Source organism: Eulemur rufifrons, chromosome 24, assembly GCF_041146395.1.
Source record: "Eulemur rufifrons isolate Redbay chromosome 24, OSU_ERuf_1, whole genome shotgun sequence".
NCBI lineage: Eukaryota > Metazoa > Chordata > Mammalia > Primates > Lemuridae > Eulemur > Eulemur rufifrons.
This window is the reverse complement of record NC_091006.1, coordinates 13302085-13322826: the sequence shown is the minus strand read 5'-3', so window position 1 is coordinate 13322826 and position 20742 is coordinate 13302085. Positions and strand designations below refer to the sequence as shown.

The 20742-nt window shown below is 52.5% G+C and overlaps 1 protein-coding gene across 3 annotated transcripts; it reads right to left on the bottom strand.

Moving 5' to 3' along the window:
• Window positions 1-572: 572 nt before the first annotated feature.
• MED25 (mediator complex subunit 25) lies at window positions 573-19167 on the bottom strand. 3 transcript variants are annotated; one of them, XM_069458278.1, is made up of 18 exons: window positions 18766-19167; window positions 18625-18670; window positions 18193-18317; window positions 11696-11794; window positions 11155-11275; window positions 10627-10789; window positions 10352-10482; window positions 10012-10099; window positions 9727-9920; window positions 8838-8966; window positions 8252-8337; window positions 8119-8176; window positions 7886-7993; window positions 5813-6001; window positions 5355-5426; window positions 5010-5228; window positions 4522-4702; window positions 573-2357 (listed from the first exon to the last, which is right to left on the bottom strand). In XM_069458278.1, the coding sequence occupies exons 1-18, from the start codon at window positions 19020-19022 to the stop codon at window positions 2113-2115; spliced, it is 2511 nt and encodes an 836-aa protein (XP_069314379.1). In that variant the 5' UTR covers window positions 19023-19167; the 3' UTR covers window positions 573-2112. The 3 variants fall into 3 exon arrangements, with proteins under 3 accessions (XP_069314379.1, XP_069314380.1, XP_069314381.1); XM_069458279.1 differs by lacking the exon at window positions 573-2357 and adding an exon at window positions 3928-4084; XM_069458280.1 differs by lacking the exons at window positions 573-2357; window positions 4522-4702 and adding an exon at window positions 5582-5631 and having other exon boundaries at window positions 5164-5228.
• Window positions 19168-20742: the final 1575 nt, after the last annotated feature.

Here is a 20742-nt window from a genome sequence, read left to right as displayed (position 1 = left end):
TGCCTGGTTCTCCTCCTGTCTTCCGGCTCCCTGCCCAACCCTTACACGTGGGTCTTTCTCAGGGTTCTGTCCTTGTTCTCGAATCTTCTCCTTCTTCCAGAGGTCGCAAAATGGCGGCCAGGCGGCCTCATTAGACCCACAAGCAGATTTTGTTTGGTCCTCACAGTGTTTTTGTCTTTAATTTGAATGCCATTAGGCGGGGCAAGCACTCTCCAAGTTCGCCACAGTCCCCATCATTCCCTATTGTCTTACACCCGTCCGCTTCACACATTTTCATCACCTGCCTGGTCCCTGAAGCCATCCGAGGTTTCAAAAACCCCTGTGACACAGGCTGCCTGGGAAATCTCACCACCGTTCACCTCTTCAGCTATCACCAGTGTCTCCTACTCCATCATTCATATGTACGAGAGTCACCTAGAGAGCTTATTCAAAATGCAGATTCCCAGCCCCGTCCCCCAGATTTGATTCAACAGTTCTAGAGCAGGGATCAGAAACTCAAATGCCTACAGGGGCCAGGCGGGTCACATAAATGAGTGAACTAGCCAGGTATAAGAAAAGTCAACGGCCAGAAATATAATTAAATCGTATCTTTACTGAACTATGGTGAATGCATGGAACATAATACAAACATGTACGATACTAGAGTTTATATTTTAAATTCAAAATTGAAAAAATACAAATTGAAAAATAGAAATATTTAATTATTAAAATTTTCTCTTTCATAATTCTTTTGCGCCTTTGAGTTGAAGCCAAAAGGCCGACATCTTCCCTTCCGCACCAAGATGTCAATATCAGGCCTTGGATGGCACGGTGGGGTGGGCAGTTTAGAATCCAACCTTGAATCCTTAAACTGGGAGCGGTATTTAATTTGATTCAGGTTCGTAACGGAAAACAGCTGTTCACAAGCATAGGTACTTCCCAACACGGACATTCAGGACAACTACTGGAGATAGTTGTACAATCTCGCCATCTTCAAACAGAATTGTATCTAGGAACCAGCGCCCTACTGCACTGTGATTCAGTAACTACGATTCGTGGTCTGCATTCACACAATGGACATTAACCAACAAAGGCAAACCGGACAGTGTTAGTTCATTGTCATAAAGTCTGGATTCAGAGAGCCTTTGGGGGAATGTGGTCTTCAACCCCACAACTTGGGTGAATACAGCCCCGGCCATCTCTTTTGTTTCTGGAAACCAACTCTAGCAAAGAAAAAAAAGAGTCAGATTTTGCTTTGCCGGTGGCCTCCCCGTTTTTGCCAGGACTGAGCAAATATGACCATACATTCAAGTTGCTGTTTGTGAACATCCTTGCGGAGAAATATTCAGTGTTCAGAAGGGTCGTAACCTCGACCAGAGTCTTTGACTAACCTTCTCAGGGGAACCGAGTGTGGCTTTTGCCTGATTTAAAATGAACCAAGTTGACTAACTTCAACAGTTCAGATTTCTTCCACAGCCAGGTCACAGAGCTTCTGCGAAATACATCGGGTCGAGCCACCATTAACTTGCCCGTGGTTAAAGCACAGGACCTAAGTGTCAAGGGCATCTGTGATGTGTTGTTCTATTTAATTTCTTAGAACAATTCAACTCCTGATGATAGATGCCATGACCTGACCCGTGTCCTTGCCAAATGTTGCCACCTTGGATCAAAGTGTCCTGCCAGGTCCCCCTGTAGTTGTGCTTAAGAATTCTGGCCAGTCTATGTGAAACTTTTCATGTGTCTCAATACACAAAAAAATAAGTCATTTCCCAGCATTGGGCCTGCCTTGGCACCATGTCACAGACTTCTTCGGTCACATCAAAATTCTCAACACCACAAATAAATAAAGCTAACTGGGTGGTAATAGTTTATGAGCAGCGATAGAAAAGGCCACAATTGATTTGACTCTTTCAAGCAACTGGACTTATTTATCTTCAACTCACTGTGCAACACAAATGCCCGTTGGACTTAAATAATGGTATAAACAGTCTATTTCTGTTCAGGACATGTCATTCTGCTCCTCTATAAACTCGCCGTCTGCTGTAGGTTTTAATGCCCAGGTAATTCTTCTCCCGTTACTCTGGAACAGCGCGCTGCAGCGTGCCACTCTGTCATCACTTTCCAAAGCAAACACTATTGACATTTGAGTCCCTTTTTCAGTTCGTTGAGGATCGCGTCCCGAGTCTGTTCTGTGTACTGGTCGTAGCTCTTACTGTGTTTTGATTTGTAATGACGTTTCAGGTTGTATTCTTTCAACACAGACACGATTTTTTTGCATATTAAACACGTAGGCATGCTCTTCACTTCCACAAAGAAATAGGCTCGCTCCCACTTTTCTCGAAACACGCGGCCCTCTCCTTCTCTCTTTCGTTTTGCCACTTTTGATAGAGACATGGGTACAAGAAAGGTTTCACTTTCCTCTGAAAGCTACCACAGGAACAACCACAGTGCAAGCCCGGTGACAAAGGCAGTGACCCTCTGCCTCACGGGGGAGCCAAGAGGGAGTGGTGGGGACTGTGGCGAACCAGAGAGCACACGCCCCACTGAAAGGGGCAGCTCCAGCCCGTTGTTGCCAGGCAGAAGGGCAGGCCCAGGGGTGCCAAATCCTCTGACTTGCCAAGAGAAGCCAAGGCTACAGATTTTGTGTGTGTGTGCGTGTGTGTGAATGATCCCGATTTTTACAACTAACTCGTAAGAAAAAAGTGCCACATATGCTAACACAGGGAAGGCCAAACAAAACTCATCTGTAGAGTGGCCCATAGGCCACCAGATTGCAACCTCTCTCCTGGGGTGGGGCCCCCAAATCTGCATGGTAACCAGCATCCAGCATGATGTGGATGCCGGTGGTCCAGGCGTGGACCACACCTGAGCAACACTGGTCCACATTCTGCAAAAGACAACGAACTGTCTACCTCCGCGAGACCACCCTGTACTTCAGACATGTCCCCTGGACGTCACTGAGGACATCCTTCAGGTCCCTCACCTCACCACACCCCAAACCTGTTCCTTGCCAAGTCTTCTATCCTGAGGACGGCCCCACTGTCCACCCCACCCAAAGCCCCAGGTCGGCCTCTGACTAGGACCCAGGGCCTGCCCTCTCTCCATATGCAATCTTGTCCGCTTCTGGGCCTTCAACCACCAAACATACACTGTCCCCTAAGGATAGGTCCTGGGCTCCTAACATGGCACCTGTCACCTGGATGTCCCTAGGGCCATTTGCACTCACTACCAGCTCCTTCTCCTAGGAGCCCCACCGTCTACCATCACCCAGGCCTGGCCCCAGGAGCCGCCCTCAGCCCCACCCCACTTAACCCCACTGCCTGCGTGTGGCCTACCAGTGCCCAGCCTCACCCCTCCTGGCTTCCTTCCTTGCCTCGTCACACTCCACAGCCCAGCGATGTCTTTCTGACACCCAGAGCCGGCCCAGGCCCACCCCGCCCCCTACTCACAGCCTCCTGTGGCTCCTGTATTCCCAGGACAAACCTCCAGCTGCTCAGTTTGGAATCTGAGCCCTTCATGTTCTGCCCATCGCTCTAGCTCCTCCCTCCCTCAGGCTCCAGAAACATCCATCAACTTGCTCCTTTGAGCTGCCTATGCTTCCTCTTGCCTTCGCACACGCGCTTCTGCTGTTCCCTGTACTCAGATCGCCCTTTGCCTCCTTCCCGCACAGCTCACTGACAGCTGCTTCTCTTTCAAGACCCCGCGGAGCCCAAGCTGGGTCAGATGCCTCTTCCAGGCTCCCAAGGTAGCCCCTGCGACCTCCACGAGAGCACGTGTCCTGAGTGCTACCTGCCTGCCTCTGCCGTCTCCCCCCGGACCAGGCTGCCAGACTGCCTCTGACTCACCGCTGAGGCCCCGGTGTCACCCACCCAGGGCCTCAGGGATGTCTGCTAAAGTGAGAACAAGAATAGAAATGCCCCCAGGTCTCTTCCTGCCCAGTCCTGGGGGATGTCAGTGACGGGAGCCGGGGCATGTGTTAAAAAGGAACTTTATTGGGTGTTGGGCGTTCAGATGAGATCCATGAGGATGTCGTCCTCCATGACGCTGGGCTGCAGGCCCGGCTGGGGGACCGGGCCCCGGGGACCCCCGCTCAGCAGCATCTGACCTGGGGGGCAGTGGGGAAGGGACTGCATCTCCCAGTAGTCCCTGGGGCCTTGGAGTCCCTAGGAGCACTCAGTTTTCTAGGAAGCCCTGGGGGACCCATCAGAGACGCCTTCTGACCCCATCTGTTTACGGATACATTGTTTTCCATGAGCCCTTGGGAGCCCTGCCCCCAAACTACTTCTTGGCCCTAAGACCACATTTCCCAGCAACCCTAGGACACACGGGAGAAGATCATGGAAGAGCTCTTGACCCACTAGGTCCTTAGACCCATGGGCTGTACTCCCCAGTAGTCCTCAGAGCCCCTTAGGGGTTATAGCGGGGACCCAGGTTTTTGGATCCCAGGACTTCATTTCCCAGGAGCCCTTGGTCTTGGTGTTCTAGCCCAGGGGCTGCTGGGACACTCAGTCCAGACCTCTGCCCTCCCCTGGGCCCCCTTACCTGGCAGTGGAGCCCGAGAGGGAAGCTGTGCGGGCCAAGACTGGGCAGGCGGTGGATGCAGGAGAGGGGGCCCCAGCTGGGGCTGCCCCAGGCCCTGGTGCGGTGGGGGCAGCAGCGCAGGAGCCCCAGGGGGCTGGAGGTGGTGGAGGGAGGCCTGGGGCGGGGGTACCCCAGTCTGGGGCTGGGAGAACATAGAGGGTGGCTCAGAGGCTCCTGGTGGACAGCTCCCCCACCCCCTTGCCGTCCTGCCTCTGGCACTGATGCTACCCAGAGAACGGGTCAGCCAGTGGTGTGGGAAGGTCTTTCTTCAAAGGAATCTTGGCAAAAGCCCATGTAAAAGGATGGAGAGGAGGCAGTCTGCCTGCAGCCCTTGGCCGGGCTCCATTCACACCCACTGACCAAAGCCAACCTCCCTCCTCCAGGGTAAAAGGACCAGAACTGTCAGGACCAGCATCTGTAGCTCCTATCTGCCCACACCCAAATCTCACCGGTGGTGGGTTGAGGAGAAGGCTTCGCAGCTGGGGGTTGGCCCCAGGGTTCTGGGGCCGAAGGATGGGTCCAGGAGGGGGCTGGCCGGGGGCAGCTCCAGGAGGGCCTTGAGGGGCACCTGGAGGGGGCTGTGTAGTACCTTGGGGCTGGGGCTGCCCTGTGGCCCCAGAGGCCCCCACGGTGCCCTGAGGCTGGGGCTGCGGTGGACGAAGCTGCAGCTGGTGGGAAGAGAGACAGGGGTAAGGGAGAAGGGCAGGGCCTCCACACCCCCCCATGTGGGCATAAAGGGCAGCCTCTGGGACCTCCCCTGCCCCGTCCCTGACCCCACCAGCTCTTGTCCTCACCAGATTCTGCGAGGGCCTCGCTTGGTCCTCCAGAATGGGGCCTAGCCCTGGGGGGGCCTGCTGTCCCCCCATCTGCATGGATAGAGAGGGAGCAGGTCAGTAATGGGCATGGGGTGTGGGGGGTGGTGTCCTGAATCTGAGTCGGGAGGATCCTGAACCCTGAAGGGAGCTCGTAGGAGTTGGGAACATTTTCTCCGGGAACAAGTAGTCTGGGAAGGAAGACTTACACTCCCAGGTCCCCAAGAAGCAGCTGTGTGTCAGAGATTTCAAGTGGATACTGAAAAGGGAAAGTAGGTTGCAATAACATATGGGGTGGGACTAAACTCAGGGGTGGCCACATCTTGGGAGAAGAGGAAATGCCTGGAGACCCAGGAGGGCCACTGCGGGGCTTGGCCATCTGAGCGCTGGGGCCCAGCTGGAAGGGGACACCGGGTTGGGGAGGGGCTGTGATCACTCACCCCTCGCTGTTGCTCCAGCTTCTGCTGCTGGACCTGCTTGTGGTTGGTGATGACCTGCCGGATGCCGTTGACGAAGCCACTCTGGTCGTAGGGGATGAGGCCCATGAAGATCTTCTTCTTGGACGAGTACAGGAGCATGAGCACACGCACCTCGCAGGGGGCCGTGTGGGGGAAGTGCACACAGCCCGCCTGGGGAGACAGAGGCTCTTCAGAACCATTTATGCCCTGGAGGAGGTGGCTTCCCACCCCTCCACATTCAAGAAGGTTCTAGAAGCCCTACAGGTCAGGGGAGGCGAGCTTTCTGCTATAAAAGGTTGAGGAGACCAGAGAGCCTGAAGGAAAGGAAATACACGGCCAATGCCACTCTTCCCCTTCCCATCCTTCATCACAGCACATGGGATGCCTGGAGCCTTGAGAGCTACTTTGTGACCATGAGGAAGAGGCCAAGAGAACCACAGAGGCCCTGGCCCTGACACCATGGAGCTACTAATAAAAACCCAATCGCTGCCCACTTCTGGACACCCTGTTATGTGTAAAAAATAAACGCCTGCTCCTACAATGCTTGCTCTTGGGACACTCCCTTTCGGAACCCAGTGGCCATGTTATGAGGAAGCCCAAGCCACATGGGCAGGCCACATGCAGACGGTCAGACCGACAGGCCCCAGCTGAGCCCCCGCTGACAACCAGTAGCATGGGAGTAGGCCATTTTGAACACCCAGCCCAGTCGAGCTTTCAGATGACCACAGTGAGAGTCCCCAAGTCAGAATGGCCCACTGAGCCCAGCTGACCCACAGAATTGTGAGAGAACATTGTCGTTTATCGGCCCCCCACCCTAATTATCTATTTGTTCTGAAAACTCTGCTGGACGGGTTTGTGTTACTTGGTGCTGAAAGCATTCACTAACTCTTGGGAGTGCCTTCCTCATCGAGTTCCTGTGAGAATCACGTGAAGTAGGCCGGGCGCGGTGGCTCACGCCTGTAATCCTAGCACTCTGGGAGGCCGAGGTGGGCGGATTGTTTGAGCTCAGGAGTTCGAGACCAACCTGAGCAAGAGCGAGACCCCATCTCTACTAAAAATAGAAAGAAATTATATGGACAGCTAAAAATATATATAGAAAAAATTAGCCAGGCATGGTGGCGCATGCCTGTAGTCCCAGCTACTCGGGAGGCTGAGACAGGAGGATCGCTTGAGCCCAGGAGTTTGAGGTTGCTGTGAGCTAGGCTGACGCCACGGCACTCACTCTAGCCTGGGCACCAGAGTGAGACTCTGTCTCAAAAAAAAAAAAAATAAAAAATAAAAAAAGAGAATCACGTGAAGTAATCGACCTAGAGTCCTCGCTCCTGGAAAAGTGCCTGGTACACAGACAATACCTGGATCTGCTCCTACTTAGAGAAGCCCTTCCCCAGTGTATGAGTTGAATTGTGTCTTCCAAAAAGATATGTTAAAGTTCCAATCCCCCAGCACCTGTGAAGGTGACCTTATTCGAAAAGAGGGTCTTTGCAGATGTAATAAGATGAGGTCATTAGGGTGGACTGACCCAAAGGGACACATGCAGAGAGAACGCCACATGCAGACAGACACAAGACAGAGCCAGCCACGTGAAGATGAAGGCAGAGCCCGGAGGGGTGCTGCCTGCAGCCTGGGGCTACCAGCTAGAAGAGGCAATGGAGACCTCCCTTGGAGCCGTCAGAGAGACTGTGGCCCTGCTGACACCCTGACCTCCAACCTCCGGCCTCCAGAACTGTGACAGAATCCATTTCAGTGGGTTGAAGCCCCTTAGTTTACGGCAGTATGTTACATACACATCAGAATTAGTAGCTTCCTCCTAATTTAATTGCTCCTGTCACGGCCGGATCACACTTTTAATGTGGAATGTACCTCGATCTGGGGCATACTATAATGGTAACAAAAGTTAAGGTTTAGAGGAAAGATAGGGAGCCCAGGCTTGCAAAGACGACACCCAACCATCAAAAACAGCTCCCTCGCACCCAGGCACTTCCCATCACAGCACAGAGGAAGGGAAGACAGAAGAGTCAGCGCCCCTGGGCCCACCCTGCCCTGCCCAGGACTCACGAAGCCATTGCCCATGATGCGGTAGAGGCCTTTGAGAGACTCCAGGTCCTTGTTGGTGAAATGGAACTGGACCATCCTTGAGTTCCGGAACAAAGGGCCCAGGGTGGTCTGGGGGAGACATGGAAGTTGGCTGGCGTGTTGTGAGGGGAAGTGAGGAGGGGACACAGAGGCAGGGAGAAAGGCGGGGCAGGTAAGAGCTGCCTGGCAGGGTGGGGACCCCGACTGCCACTCACCAGCAGCTGCTGGGGGATGAGCTGCATGATCAGCTTCTGGGGCCACTGCTCGGTCTTCCTGGGGGGCGATGCCGGAAGAGGTGTCAGGAGGGGCAACCTCCAGCCCTGCCCCACCCCCCCAACAGTCACCTACAGGTTCTCTCCATGATTCACATAGACCTGGCAGGGCAGTGACCGTGTCAGCTTGGTGTTAGCGTCCACTGAGGCAGGTTTAGGTTTCTGGGGGGGGAAGATGGGCATGTCACAGTGAGAAGGGCCTTATGCCTCAGTCCCTCTGACCCCTCCTGTCCCTCCTTGGTAGCCCCAAAGCTCAGGATGTCCAGGATATCCCATGAGCCCTGGGCCCCTCCTCCAGACCACTAATCCCATACTCCTCTAGCTTTCAAATTCCATAAATGTTGGAGCTTCTCCTCTGGCCCCTAAATCTCACAATCTACTGTTCCTCAGATGCCACAATCCCCTGGGCCCCTGTCTGGACCCTAAATCCTAGGCTTTCCTGGGCTCTTCACCTGCAACACAATTCTTAATACCCGCCTAGTCCTGAACTGAGCCGCCAATCCCATGGCTCCTTAGGACTCGCCTCTGGACTACAAGTTGCACAACCCCACGGGCCCCCTGGCCTGGCCCTGAATCCTACATGTCCCACCAAACCCAGCACTCTGAATCCCGCAGGCCTGGCCCTGAGTCCACATGCCCAGTGCATCCTCAAGCCCACTCACCTCCTGCCACTCCAGGACTCCGCTCCAGGCCAGAAGTTTGTTGGAGACTGACTGCTGCCCCCCGAGGGCTGGGGCCCCTAGCTGGGCTGGAGAAGGGCCGCTCACCCCTCCTGGGGCCACTGTGCCCGCCTGCCAGAGGGGAGGAAGGAGGGCAGTGAGGGTGGGAACAGACGTCCTGTAAGAGGGGCAGACTAGGAAAGATCCCTTTCTCTGTATCCCCATCCCCAGAATAGGGTCCACACCCCTGATACCCTAAATGCTGTGACTCTGTAGCATTTGAGGACTTGTAAGGCCCCTGATTCCTTGGATTCCCAGATCTACAGATCCCAGGATCCCCTGGGATCTCCAGAACAGCTCTGACCCACCTGGAGCCACAAGCCTCAAGATTCTAACCCCACTGTAATCCTAGCACTCTGGGAGGCTGAGGTGGGAGGATCACTCGAGGTCAGGAGTTCGAGACCAGCCTGAGCAAGAGCAAGACCCCATCTCTATTAAAAATAAAAAGAAATTATCTGGCCAACTAAAAATATATATAGAAAAAATTAGCCGGGCATGGTGGCACATGTGTGTAGTCCCAGCTACTCGGGAGGCTGAGGCAGTAGGATCGCTTGAGCCCAGGAGTTTGAGGTTGCTGTGAGCTAGGCTGACGACACGGCACTCTAGCCCGGGCAACAGAGTGAGACTCTGTTTCAAAAAAAAAAAAAAGATTCTAACCCCAGACCCACTCATCTCAGAGTCATCTGTAACACACGTGCCATGAGCCCCGAGGACCCAGAACCACAAGGTCCACGCCCCTCGGGCACTCCTCAGGAAGGCAAATATCCTCTCACTGCCCTAGCCCTGCGCAGCTGGGAGGAAGGAGTGGGGTGAGAGGTGTGCAGGCACCTACCATGGACGGTGCCCCGGGCTGCGCAGAGGGGGCCAGGCCCGAGCCGGGGGCCACAGTGGAGACCAGGCTGGGCTGGGAAGCAGGAGGCGGCTTGGGGGCACCAGGGGGTCCTGGGGGTAATGGGGGGGCTGGGGCCTGGCTGAAGGGGGGACCGACTCCTGGAGCGGCTTGCTGGAGAGGGGTGATGGGCGAGACTGTGGGAGAGATCAAGGAAGAAGTGGGGAACAGGTGTGCAGAGAGGGGCCTGCCCTCCCTCCCACCCCCCATCCTCACCCCCAGACTCACAGCGTGGGCCCAGCCCAGCCTTCTGGTTCTTGGCAGCCTCCACTGCATTCTGGGCAGCCACCTGAGCCGCGCTCAGGTTCCCAGCAACCTGGGTTAGAGAGGAGGGGACTGGTGAGGACCATGCATCCATAAGGCCACACCACCCAGGCCCACAGGGCACGGCCACTCCAGCTAGGGTAGCTCAGGAGCTCACAACCCCAGAGATGTGCTCCAGGGCTGTAAGAGTCCCATCCTCCTGATGTCCCAGTGGGGACTCCCATCACCCCACAAGTGCCTATATTCAACAAGATCCCTTCCAAGGGGCCATGGCTCCTGCAAGGCTGCAGAAGCATGTCCATACCTGGTACTGCGGGGGGACGGGGGGTAGAGGCTGCTGGGGCGCTGCTGAGAGAGCAGCACCCGAGGGTGCGGTGGGAGGCAGGGGCACTGGCTGCTTTGGCTGGAGGGGGCCTGAGGCCGAGCCGCCCCCGACTGAGAGCAGGATGGATGACCGCACCACATGAGAAGGGGTTCCAGGTGAAGACAGGGGAGAGAAATCCAAAATCTAAGTCAGAGGGAGCTGGGGAACCCACCCCCAACCTGAGCCCCCCATCCCCACCAGCGTCTGGGCCTCACCGGGTAAGACGAGCCCCCGCACCAGCACCATGTGCCTCGGGTCCTGGCTCACATCTGCTGGGGGCTGCAGCGGCTCCAGCAAGGCTGGGGGAGCCGCCTTCTCGAACAGAAGCCGCAGGGCAGGAAGCTTCCGGGGAGACACGATGGAGAAGTGGATCCCCCGCTATAGTGGAGGGGACAGGTGGTCAGGATGGGGCCCCACCATAGGGAGGCTGGGGCTGGCCCCCAGGATACCACACTTGCTGTGTGTGCAGGTGGACAGCCCCAGGCCTATGACCACAATTCCCATCAAGCTTTGGGGTGGGGACCATGGGACCTGGATTATAGCTGCCCCAGGGGACTCTGGGTTATAGTTCTTTCAACAAGAGTAAGCAGAGTTGGCCATGGGTCCGTGACTATTCTGACCCAGGAGTCTGGGCCCAGCCCCTCCTCCCTCAGACCCAGGGGTCCAGGCCCCCAGCCCCTCCTCCCTCAGACCCAGGGGTCCAGGCCCCCAGCCCCTCCTCCCTCAGACCTGGGGGTCCTCACCTCCCCAATCTTCTGCACAAGACTCTCAGTCGTGTACCCAGAGTATGTGGTGCTCTCAACAGCAGGCAACAGGTACGGGGGCGAGTTGCAGATGAGGAGGCAGACTCGGTGTGTCTGGCCACTGCCAGAGATGAGAAAAGATATGAAGCACGTACCGAAAGGGCCCCTGAGAAGGGACCCAGAGGCAGTACCAGCAGAGGGGCAAGCCTCTGCCCCACAGGGAGTCTGGAGTAATGCCCCATTTCACAGCCAAAATTACAGAGGCTCTGAGAGGTTCCGAGACTGGCTCTAAGCCTCCCAGCAGGCAGGGGCAGCAGGAGGGAGACCCAGAGCAGGCCCTTCCTGGTGAGGATGCTGACACCAGACACCGGCCCAGCCTCACCTGAGGACATACTTCTGGCCTCCCAGCTCAGAGTTCTCAGGGACACAGAGCCCACCACCTCTACAGCGTGAGGCACAAGGTGGGGTCACTCGACAGGCAAAGTGGTTACCGGACAGTTAGAAAGAGAGGGACACGGACCCAGACAGAGGAGGCACTCACATCTGCTCCCGCATCTTCTTGAAATCGTCAAACAGCTGCAAGGCGGTGCTGAGGCCCTCTGCAATGAGGCTGCAGCTCTCGCCACCCCCGCCCATGAACCTGCAGGGGGCCAGGTGGTCAGCTCCCAGGGACCCCCAGGGCTGCCACTGTCCCCCAACTCCCCCCGCCCACCACACTTGCAGAGCCTGCTCCTGTGCTGTCCCTCATCTCGCACTGGGACTATGCACCTTGGGACGATGGGACACTGTTGAGTTCCCTGCTCTATCTCTAGTGCTGGCACCAGACCAGAGAGGACAGGAGACATTTGCTGTCTTAATCATGAGGCCTGGAAGGGAATGGGAAAGAGCCTGGGACACCAAGCCTGAGAGCCTGTGCTGTGTCTCATCCCTGGTGTGACTGACTCCCTGTCCACCCGCCTGCCGTCCCTCCCCTACTCTGGGACATCTGCTCCATCTTCAAAATCAGCCCTGGCCTCACTGCACCTTCCTAGCCAGAGACAGGGGCCACCTCTGTCCTCCCACAGTGTCACGGGTTCATATGTGTCCCCACTAGAAAGACAGGTTGAGCTCCTAATCTTATTTGGAAATAGGATCTTTACGTAAGTGATCAAGCTGAATTAGGGGGCCCTAATCCAACAAGATGGGTGTCTCTATAAAAAGGAGAAATTTGGACACAGACACACAGAGGGAAGACATGAAGACACAGGAGGAAGGCCGTGGGAAAACTGGGGTGATGCAGTACAAGCCAGGAACGTCTGGGGCCACCAGCAGCTGGAAGAGGCCCCTACAGAGTTCACAGGAAGCACCGCCTTGCCACCTTGACTTTGGACTTCTAGCCTCCATAACTCGGAGACGATACATTCCTGCTCTTCTAACCCACTTTCTACTGCTTTGCTAGGGCAGCCCTAGGAAACTGATACACACGGACACCGGAGTTTCTCCTCCACCTGATCTACAGGCAAGTCACCAGCATCCGTCCCCACGTGGGGTGTGGCTCGGAGAAGGCCTCTACTCAAGCGCAGCCGTTGCTGCCACGATTCTTCAGGTCACGTGGTCATGAGGCTGACCTTTGCTGCAGAAGGGGACATGTGTGGAGCCCTGAGGGACCCATCCCCCTGAACTGGGGTCTCTTGAGTCCATGTCTGCTCCTGTCTCCTGCACGGACAGGGACTGAGTCCCCTCTCATGCCCAGCCTTGCCACCACAATCTGGCACATCGAAGGCCTTAGAAAATGTATGTTGAATAAATAAATGGCTACAAACCTAATCACGACCATCAAATCCAAGCCCTCAGCTGGGCACCTGGGGCGCTCCATGCCCCGGGTCCTGCCCCCTAACCCACACCCTCTGTCTAAGGGTCCTCTAGAACACCTCATGTGTCCCATCGCACATGTCCTTGGCCTCCGTGTACCTGGCTGCACCTCCAGGTCTCTGCACGTGCTGTTCCCCCACCCCCATTCCAGCCCAGATGGAAATTCAGCTATCCTGTGCGGCCTGGCCCAGCGTGTCCTCCTCCCGGAAGCCTTCCCCACCTGCCACCTGATTTTAGGGCCCACCATTGATCACAACACAGGTCACCTGAAACTGCGGCTGTCAAGCTTCCCTCCACAGCCCACCTTGCCCGTTGCCTTGTGCAGCCCTCGGTGACAGACACAAAGCTTGCTGACCGTCCCTACAATGTGCCCAGGTCACATAAGGCCTTGGGAATCGCACACCAGCAGCCTGGCAGTGCCGACGCAGCTGAGACCTCTGCTCCCTACATGAGATCATGCACTTTCCTTCCGGTTCCACTCATGGACCCAGAGCCTTGGACACTCGGCCCACACCGTTGCTACTCCTTACCCACCACCACTCCTCAGCCCTCCTTTTCCTCACCATCAAGACGCTTTTGCACAGGACTTTTAAGGCCACAGAGTCAGGATGGACCCCACTGAATGAACCAGGCCTGGACCCAGCCTGCCACACCAGCTTCCTGCTATGGATGACACCGTGGGCCTCTCTGAGACTCCAGCCAAGGGCACCCTGGCTGGGGCTGGGGGAATGGGGAGCAACTGCGGCAAGCTTGCAGGTCTCCTCTGGGAGTGCAAAAGCTTTGAAATGAGACAGAGGCGGTGGCTACACAACATTGTGCATGAACTAAAATAAATGTTACTGAATTGTTCACCTGAAAATGGTTACTTTCATGTAATATGAATTTCACTTCAATTTAAAAAAAATAACTATGGCTGGGCATGGCGGCTCATGCCTATAATCCTAGCACTTTGGGAGGCCAGGGCAGAAGGATGACTTAAGGCCAGTAGTTCAAGACCGGCCTAAGCAAAAGCAAGACCCTGTCTCTACAAAAAACAGAAAAATTAGCCAGACATGGTGGCATGTGCTTGTAGTCCCAACTACTTGGGAGGCTGAGTCAGGATTGCTTGAGCCCAGGAGTTTGAGGTTGCAGTGAGCTATGACAACACCACTGCACTCTAGCCTGGGTGACAGAGCCAGATGCCAGACCCTGTCTCAAAAAAAGAAAAAAAGAAAGAAAAAGAAAAAAAACAACAAACTTATGACCAGGTGTAGTGGCTCACACCCGTAATCCTAGCACTTTGGGAGGCCAAGATGGGAGGACCACTAGAGGCCAAGAGTTTGAGACCAGCCTGGGCAACATGGCAAGACCCCAGCTCTACAAAATATTAAAAATTTAGCTGGGTGTGGTGGGGTGCACCTATAGTCCTAGTACTTGGGAGGCTTAGGCAGGAGGATCGCTTGAGCCCAGGAGTTATAATGACACCACTGCACTCTGTCCCAGGGAACAAAGCAAGACCCTGACTCAAAGAAAAAAAAAAAAAAAAACTTATAAAGAAAAGTATGATACACTGACCACTTCAAGATCCTAAAACTTGCTTTTTTTATTGAACACTGAGTATAAGTCATTTATACCAACTCAAAGAGAGACAAACAGCAAGTATTTTTGTCAAAGAAATGAGAAAAACTGGAAAATGGGGAATACAAATAAAATATGGCTATCGCAAAATATGATTTAAATATCATCAAGTTTATGATAAACCTTAATTCCAAATAAACCCCTTGATGTGGCAAACACCAAATAAAAAAAATAAAAGCACCCTGGGTGACACAGGTGTCCTATAACTTACCCCCATTTCTTCCATCCCAATATCACTCCCTCGAGTCTTCTCTGGCTACTGTCATGGGCTAAGAGCTGTCTGGAGGACCCAGGAGGGATTGGTCAAAATGAAGGAACATTAACAGCAGCCAGCCATGACCACACTGGCCCGTGCCCCACGCAAACCCCAGCTCCACAAGGGCCAGGACCTCGTCTATCTCATGCCCACTGACCCTTTAGAGCCTGGGACCATTTGCTCCACTCACGTCTGCTGAATGAATGAGTGAACAAATGAATGAATGAACGAGTTGTCATAACGCCACAGGAAAGACACTGGGTTTATTTTCCTTCCACCTCTGTTTTCTCTGATCTGAGATCACTAGCTATAGAAGGGGTGGGGGCGGGGAAGTCCCCTTTCGAGAAAGGAAATGTAACATCAGAAAGGAATCTTCCCCAAACCAGAACATGTCATTGTGAAAAATGACAATGTATGCTTTGTTCCTGAAGTAACTGACATCCAGGGAAAAAATAAGGTTTTCTCTAAGTGTGAACAAAACTTGTTGACTTTCTTGTGATCCTTGTTACAGACCCGCCTGGAAGGGCACAGAGGCTGAATTCGGATGGTTACACGGAACTTAAGAAAACAATGACTACTGTGAACAATAAATAATAGCTTAAAATGTTTATCAGCTGATTAGGAGGATTCAGCAGTGAGGAACAAAACGTTTTTATTTGGTTCAAGCTACAATGTATTCTAAGTTAAGGGGGAGGAGGTAGGTACGTGATTAAGATGTTCAGAAAACATTTCCTTCTTATCTTCCTAGTGTCCTCGATGTTTCTAACAAGGACGTTTGACTGCTTTTCCTGACATTTAAACACCCACCAGGTTTGGTTTCTTGGTGATTATCTCCCTGTAGTTTTCACTCATTCATTTATTCGGCCAAGGTCTCCTAAAGCCCCCTGGGTGCCAAGCCCCCGTTGGAAGCAAATGTCAAAGGAAATACCCAGGGACTTAGACATGCACGGTCCAGAGGGGTGGTACTGTGACAGGGGAACCCAGGAGGGTCACAAGGCAGAGGAGGGAGCAATTGGCTGCTCACAAGAATCAGGGAAGTTTTCTCAGAGGGAAAGACATTTGAACTGGGGTCTTGAAGGTTATGTAGGAGTTTACTAGGGTAGTCAGTATGAACTGCATTCTGGGCAATCATTCAGTCAACTAAATTTTTCCTTAGCCTCCCTTTTATCAGGCCCTGAGCTGGGTGCTAGGGACTTCAAAGGCATCACACTTGGACTCAGGCCTCAAGGGAGTACCCTTTTTTTTATTTGTATTTTTTTACAGCTTTATACTGTAACCTTTATACTGTATAACTGTGTGTAGTTATACTTTTGTGATGTCTTTATTTTTGTCTGTCTTTGAGAAAGACTCCAGAGTGACAGGCATTGCCATAGATTTCTTAAGAGCAGCCATTCTATGCTATGGGAGCCCCCCAGGTTCTGTCCCTCTGGTCTGGTGTGTGGATTCAGAAGTACATCAGAATTGCTGAGTGAAAGTCATTTCTGTTTCTGTGTTTCCGTCAGAGGCAGCTCCAGCAATAGAGGAACCAGAGAGAGTGAACTGTGTGTTTCTGGACAAGGGGAATCCAAAAAAAGGCCTGGAGTTCGCTTCCCATTATGGAGTCGTTCATGTTCATCTGATCCAAACACAGCCCCTCTGAGCTATTAAGCAGAAAAGAACCCAAGGGAGCCCCCCATTTAACATTATTCAAGTCTTACCCCAATCTATCCCAGGGGTTCTCAACAAGGGTGGATTCTGCCCCCCGCACCCAGGGGATATTTGACAATGCCTGGGGACATTTTTGGTTGTCGCAACTTTGGGGGGAGGTGCTACTGGCATCGAGTGGGTAGAGGTTAGGCATGCTGTTTAACATCCTACAGTACCCAGGACAGCCCCCACAACAAAGAATTATCAAGTCCATAGTGTCAACTGTGTCAAGTGCAAGAAACTCTGCTGTGTATTAGCTACTAATTCCAACGACCACGAAGGAAACTTATGGGTCAACTTGGCATTGTATGTTCTGCACCCAGCACATGCACACACAGCCTCGAACAAAGCCCAAATGTACAAAGATAACAGCAGCTATGAACCGGTGCCATCTAATGGACCCTGAACTAAACACACTACAAAAATTAGCTCCTGTGATCCTTCCAACAACACTGAGATACGCACTACCATCATCCATTTATCTGCAAACTAGGAAACCAAGGCACAAAATACTAGCAAACACTGAACATATCACTTAATATGTGCCCGGCACTGTTTTAAATACATTCATCAAGTCATTTAATTCCCAAAATATCCCGATGAGATTGTAGTAGGCAACCCAAGACGCGGCTGGTGATCCTGCCTCCCAGTATTCACGCCCTGTGTAGTTCCCTCCTGCACTGAGTGGGAAAGACTTACGCTGTACACTAAACACACTGTGGCAAAAGTGACAGTGTGTGACTTCCAAGACTTGATCATGAAAAGCCCGGTAGCTTCCCCTTTGCTCTCTACTGAATCACTCGCTCTGCGGAAAGCCAGCTGCCATGTTAGGCCCGTCAAGCAGCGTGCGGGGAGGCTGAGTGAGCCACCTCGGAAGTGGATCCTCCAGCCGATCACACCCTTGGATGGCTACAGCCCAACCCACGCCCTGACTGCAACCTCATGAACAAACAACCCTGAGCCCAAACATCCCGCTAAGCCACTCCTGAATTCCTGACTCACAGAAACTGCATAAGATGCTAAACATTTGTAGTTGTAAGCCCCTAAGTTTGGCGGTAATCTGTTATTCAGCAAAGAACGACACAATGAAAAACTAAGACAAGTACCATTAACATCCCCACTTCGGAGATGAGCTCTACTAGGCACAGAGGGGACAGGGACTCTTGAGTCTGAGAATTCTGTTGTGGAAAAGCCATCACTTGACCCCAGGCTGCCTTATTCAAGTCTGCCATGAGAACTACCAAAATCTAATCCAAACCACAGAGGTATCTATCCTGGCCGAGCCCTGTCCCCCTGCATTCAGGCTTCAGGGTACCATCTGAAAAAGGAGGTCTGGAGCAGACAGGGAAAGAGGGGACAGAAAAGGAAGACTCACACATATAATACCAGGTGACTGCTGGAGCTTGGCCAAGGCTCCCTGAACAGGAAGTGTTTTCTGCTTCTAAACCAGATGGCTACATTGCTGAGCACACAGAAGTGCCTTACGGACAAAAACACAATCACCCTCACAGTCCTTTCTGCCACCCAATGTAAGGGAATGATTCCTGCAGCTCAAATCCAAGCCACCACTCATTCCCCGTCCCTCACAGGGCCCCCCCAACCTGCCCCAAATTGGGGGAAAAGCTCACTTAATGCCATCAAGCCAGGTGACAAACTCATAGGCGCTGCTGGTGGGAGCGTGACATTGTACGTAGGACTCAGGAGCACAGTCCACCGTGTTGAACACCACGAGGCTGTACTGGGTCCCCCCATACTGGGGGCGGGGGAGAGGACAGAGAAACTTTTTAAATCTGGGATCCCAGCTCCTTTTCCCTCGGAGAAGGAATCAGGTCTCCCAGCTTCCCGTTCCTCCAGAACCAGGAATTCCTCAGCCTCCTCCTCCCTCAGACCCAGGGGTCCGGGCCCCCAGCTCCCTCCTCCCTCAGACCCAGGGGTCCGAATCCCCAGCTCCCTCCTCCCTCAGACCCAGGGGTCCGGACTCCTAGCCCCTCCCCCTTCAGAACTAGGGGTCTGGACTCCCAGTCCCCTCCTCCCTCAAACTCAATAGTCCCCAAACTCACGTCTCCCCCGAAGTCCGTCTCAGCAGGAGGACCGCCATTAAAATACCTGCGAGGATCACAGGTGAAAGGTTGGGGTCAGGCAAGAAGCTGCGGTAAACTAAAGTCGGAGGGCGGGGACGGGATCGCGGAAACAGCACTCACTCGATGGCAGGGAGCAGGTAGTGCTTGCGGAGCCCCTCGAAGTAGGGTCCCAGGTTGGCAGTGCCCTCGATCACAAACACCACGTCGGCCACGAGGCCCCCGGCTCGGGCCGGGCCCTCCGACCCGGGGACCATTCCCCGTGCGGCAGCCGCCACCGCAGCCGTAGTAGCCACCGGGGAATGAGCAGAAGTGCGCCTGCGCTGCGCGCGCACCCGCGCCGGACGGCTTCGTGCCGCTGCGAGCGCGCCGGCGGCCATGATTGTGTGGGGCTCTCAGGGAGCGTTTGTTCTATCTCCATCCTCGTTCACACACTCCATGTGGAAGATCAGAAAAGGCACAGAGAGCCCCTTCGGGGGCGTGATGGGGAAGATTAAGTTATTGTCAGGACTATCAGGATTGAAATAAATTGGAAGCGGGACAGCCGGCCGCCATCTTTGAGCGGGGTGCGTGCTTCTGACTCAGATCTCAAAGGGAGGGTCAGGAGACCTAGTTGCTATGCAACGCGTACGCTGCCCTCGTTAAGAGAGATTAAGTTTCTAGTTCTGTTCGTTCTGGCTCGAGAGAATGGGGGGGTGGGACATGGGAAGGGTCCAATCACATTGTCTGAAACGACGTTACTAGGCAACACTTTTAGGTTGCGTCAACTTGAAAGGGAGGGCAGCTGTTTTTCCTCCGAAAAGAAACTGAACTCCAGCCCTGGTGGAGGTTGCTAAGCAACACCTGATGGTTGTTTTCTGGGAGAGGAGCCAGAAACTGGCCCAGAACATAAATACATTCCAGGTGGATTAACAACGTAAATGCAACAAATGAAACCCTAAAACTATCTGAAGGAAAAAGAAATAACAGAGTATAATTCTGAAGTCCCGAGCAGAGTTCGTTAGCACTATAGCAAAGCCAGAACATGTAAAATCTTATCAATTTGCCCACAAAGACTGCATAAAGCAAGTTGAAAAATATATGACAAACTGGGAAAATCTTTGTAACGTATTTGTTGATAGAAATTTGCTACACAAATAATTCTTACTAATCAATAACAATTTAGATAGAAAACTGTTATTTTTTAAAGTGGAAAGAAACCTAGACCTCTGAAGCTTTCATGCAATGAGTGTAAAAAAAAAAAAAGAATAGAAAAAAGTGAAACATTTTTTTCCCCAGTGGAAAGAAACCTGAGTACACTTTTCCCTCACGCACAAAAAAATTTTAAATGGCCAATAACCATCTGAAAACTGATTATCTTTGCCATTTGAAAAGTGCCAACAGAAAGCCTAATGACATAGCATTTTACCTTTTCATGTTAATTAATTTTGCAAAGAATAACGTCCATGGGGGTGGAAGGGTTTAGGTGAAATTAGTAGTCTCAGACATTTCCTAGTGTAAATCAGGACAATTGGCTCCAATTCAGTTTGGCAATATATTTGAAGGCAAAAGAGTGCATTCCTTTTGAACACAGCAGTATTAACCATTTTGTCACATTTACTTTATCCATCTCTTTTTCTTTAATTTTCTTTGCTGAAATCTTTTAAAGCAAATCGCTAAAAATCATATCATTTTACTTCAACATACTTGGTAGGCATCTTTCAAAATTTAGGGACATTTTCTTACATATCCACTACGGCATTATCACCCTTAGCAAAAATAATTTCTTTCTTAGTGTCATCCAACACTGTCTATAATCAAATGTCCTCAGTTCTCTCAAAATGTCTTTTTACAATTGCTTTATTGGAATCAGGATCCAAAGAAAGACCATATTCATATTTAGACATTATGTCTCTTAAGTTTATTTGAATCTAGAGCAGCTCCCTCCTTTTTATGCAAGTGTAATTAAAATTTTAATAAGGTTATAAGGAAGATAAAAGTTACATGGAGAAAGGAAAAATGATCAACAGGCATAAAGATTAAAATGGTACCTAGAGTTAAAATCTGCCTAACTATAAACAATCTTTTCAGATAAGCTGAATGTTAGATTGGTTGAATTAA

Excerpts from the sequence above, each read along its gene's own strand:
- MED25 (XM_069458278.1), bottom strand. The coding sequence starts at position 19,022 with ATGGCCGCCGGCGCGCTCGCAGCGGCACGAAGCCGTCCGGCGCGGGTG. Across the intron at positions 18,671-18,765 it reads TACCTGCTCCCTGCCATCGA|GTATTTTAATGGCGGTCCTC; the intron begins GTGAGTGCTGTT and ends TGATCCTCGCAG. Across the intron at positions 11,795-18,192 it reads ACCTGGCTTGATGGCATTAA|GTTCATGGGCGGGGGTGGCG; the intron begins GTGAGCTTTTCC and ends GGCCCCCTGCAG.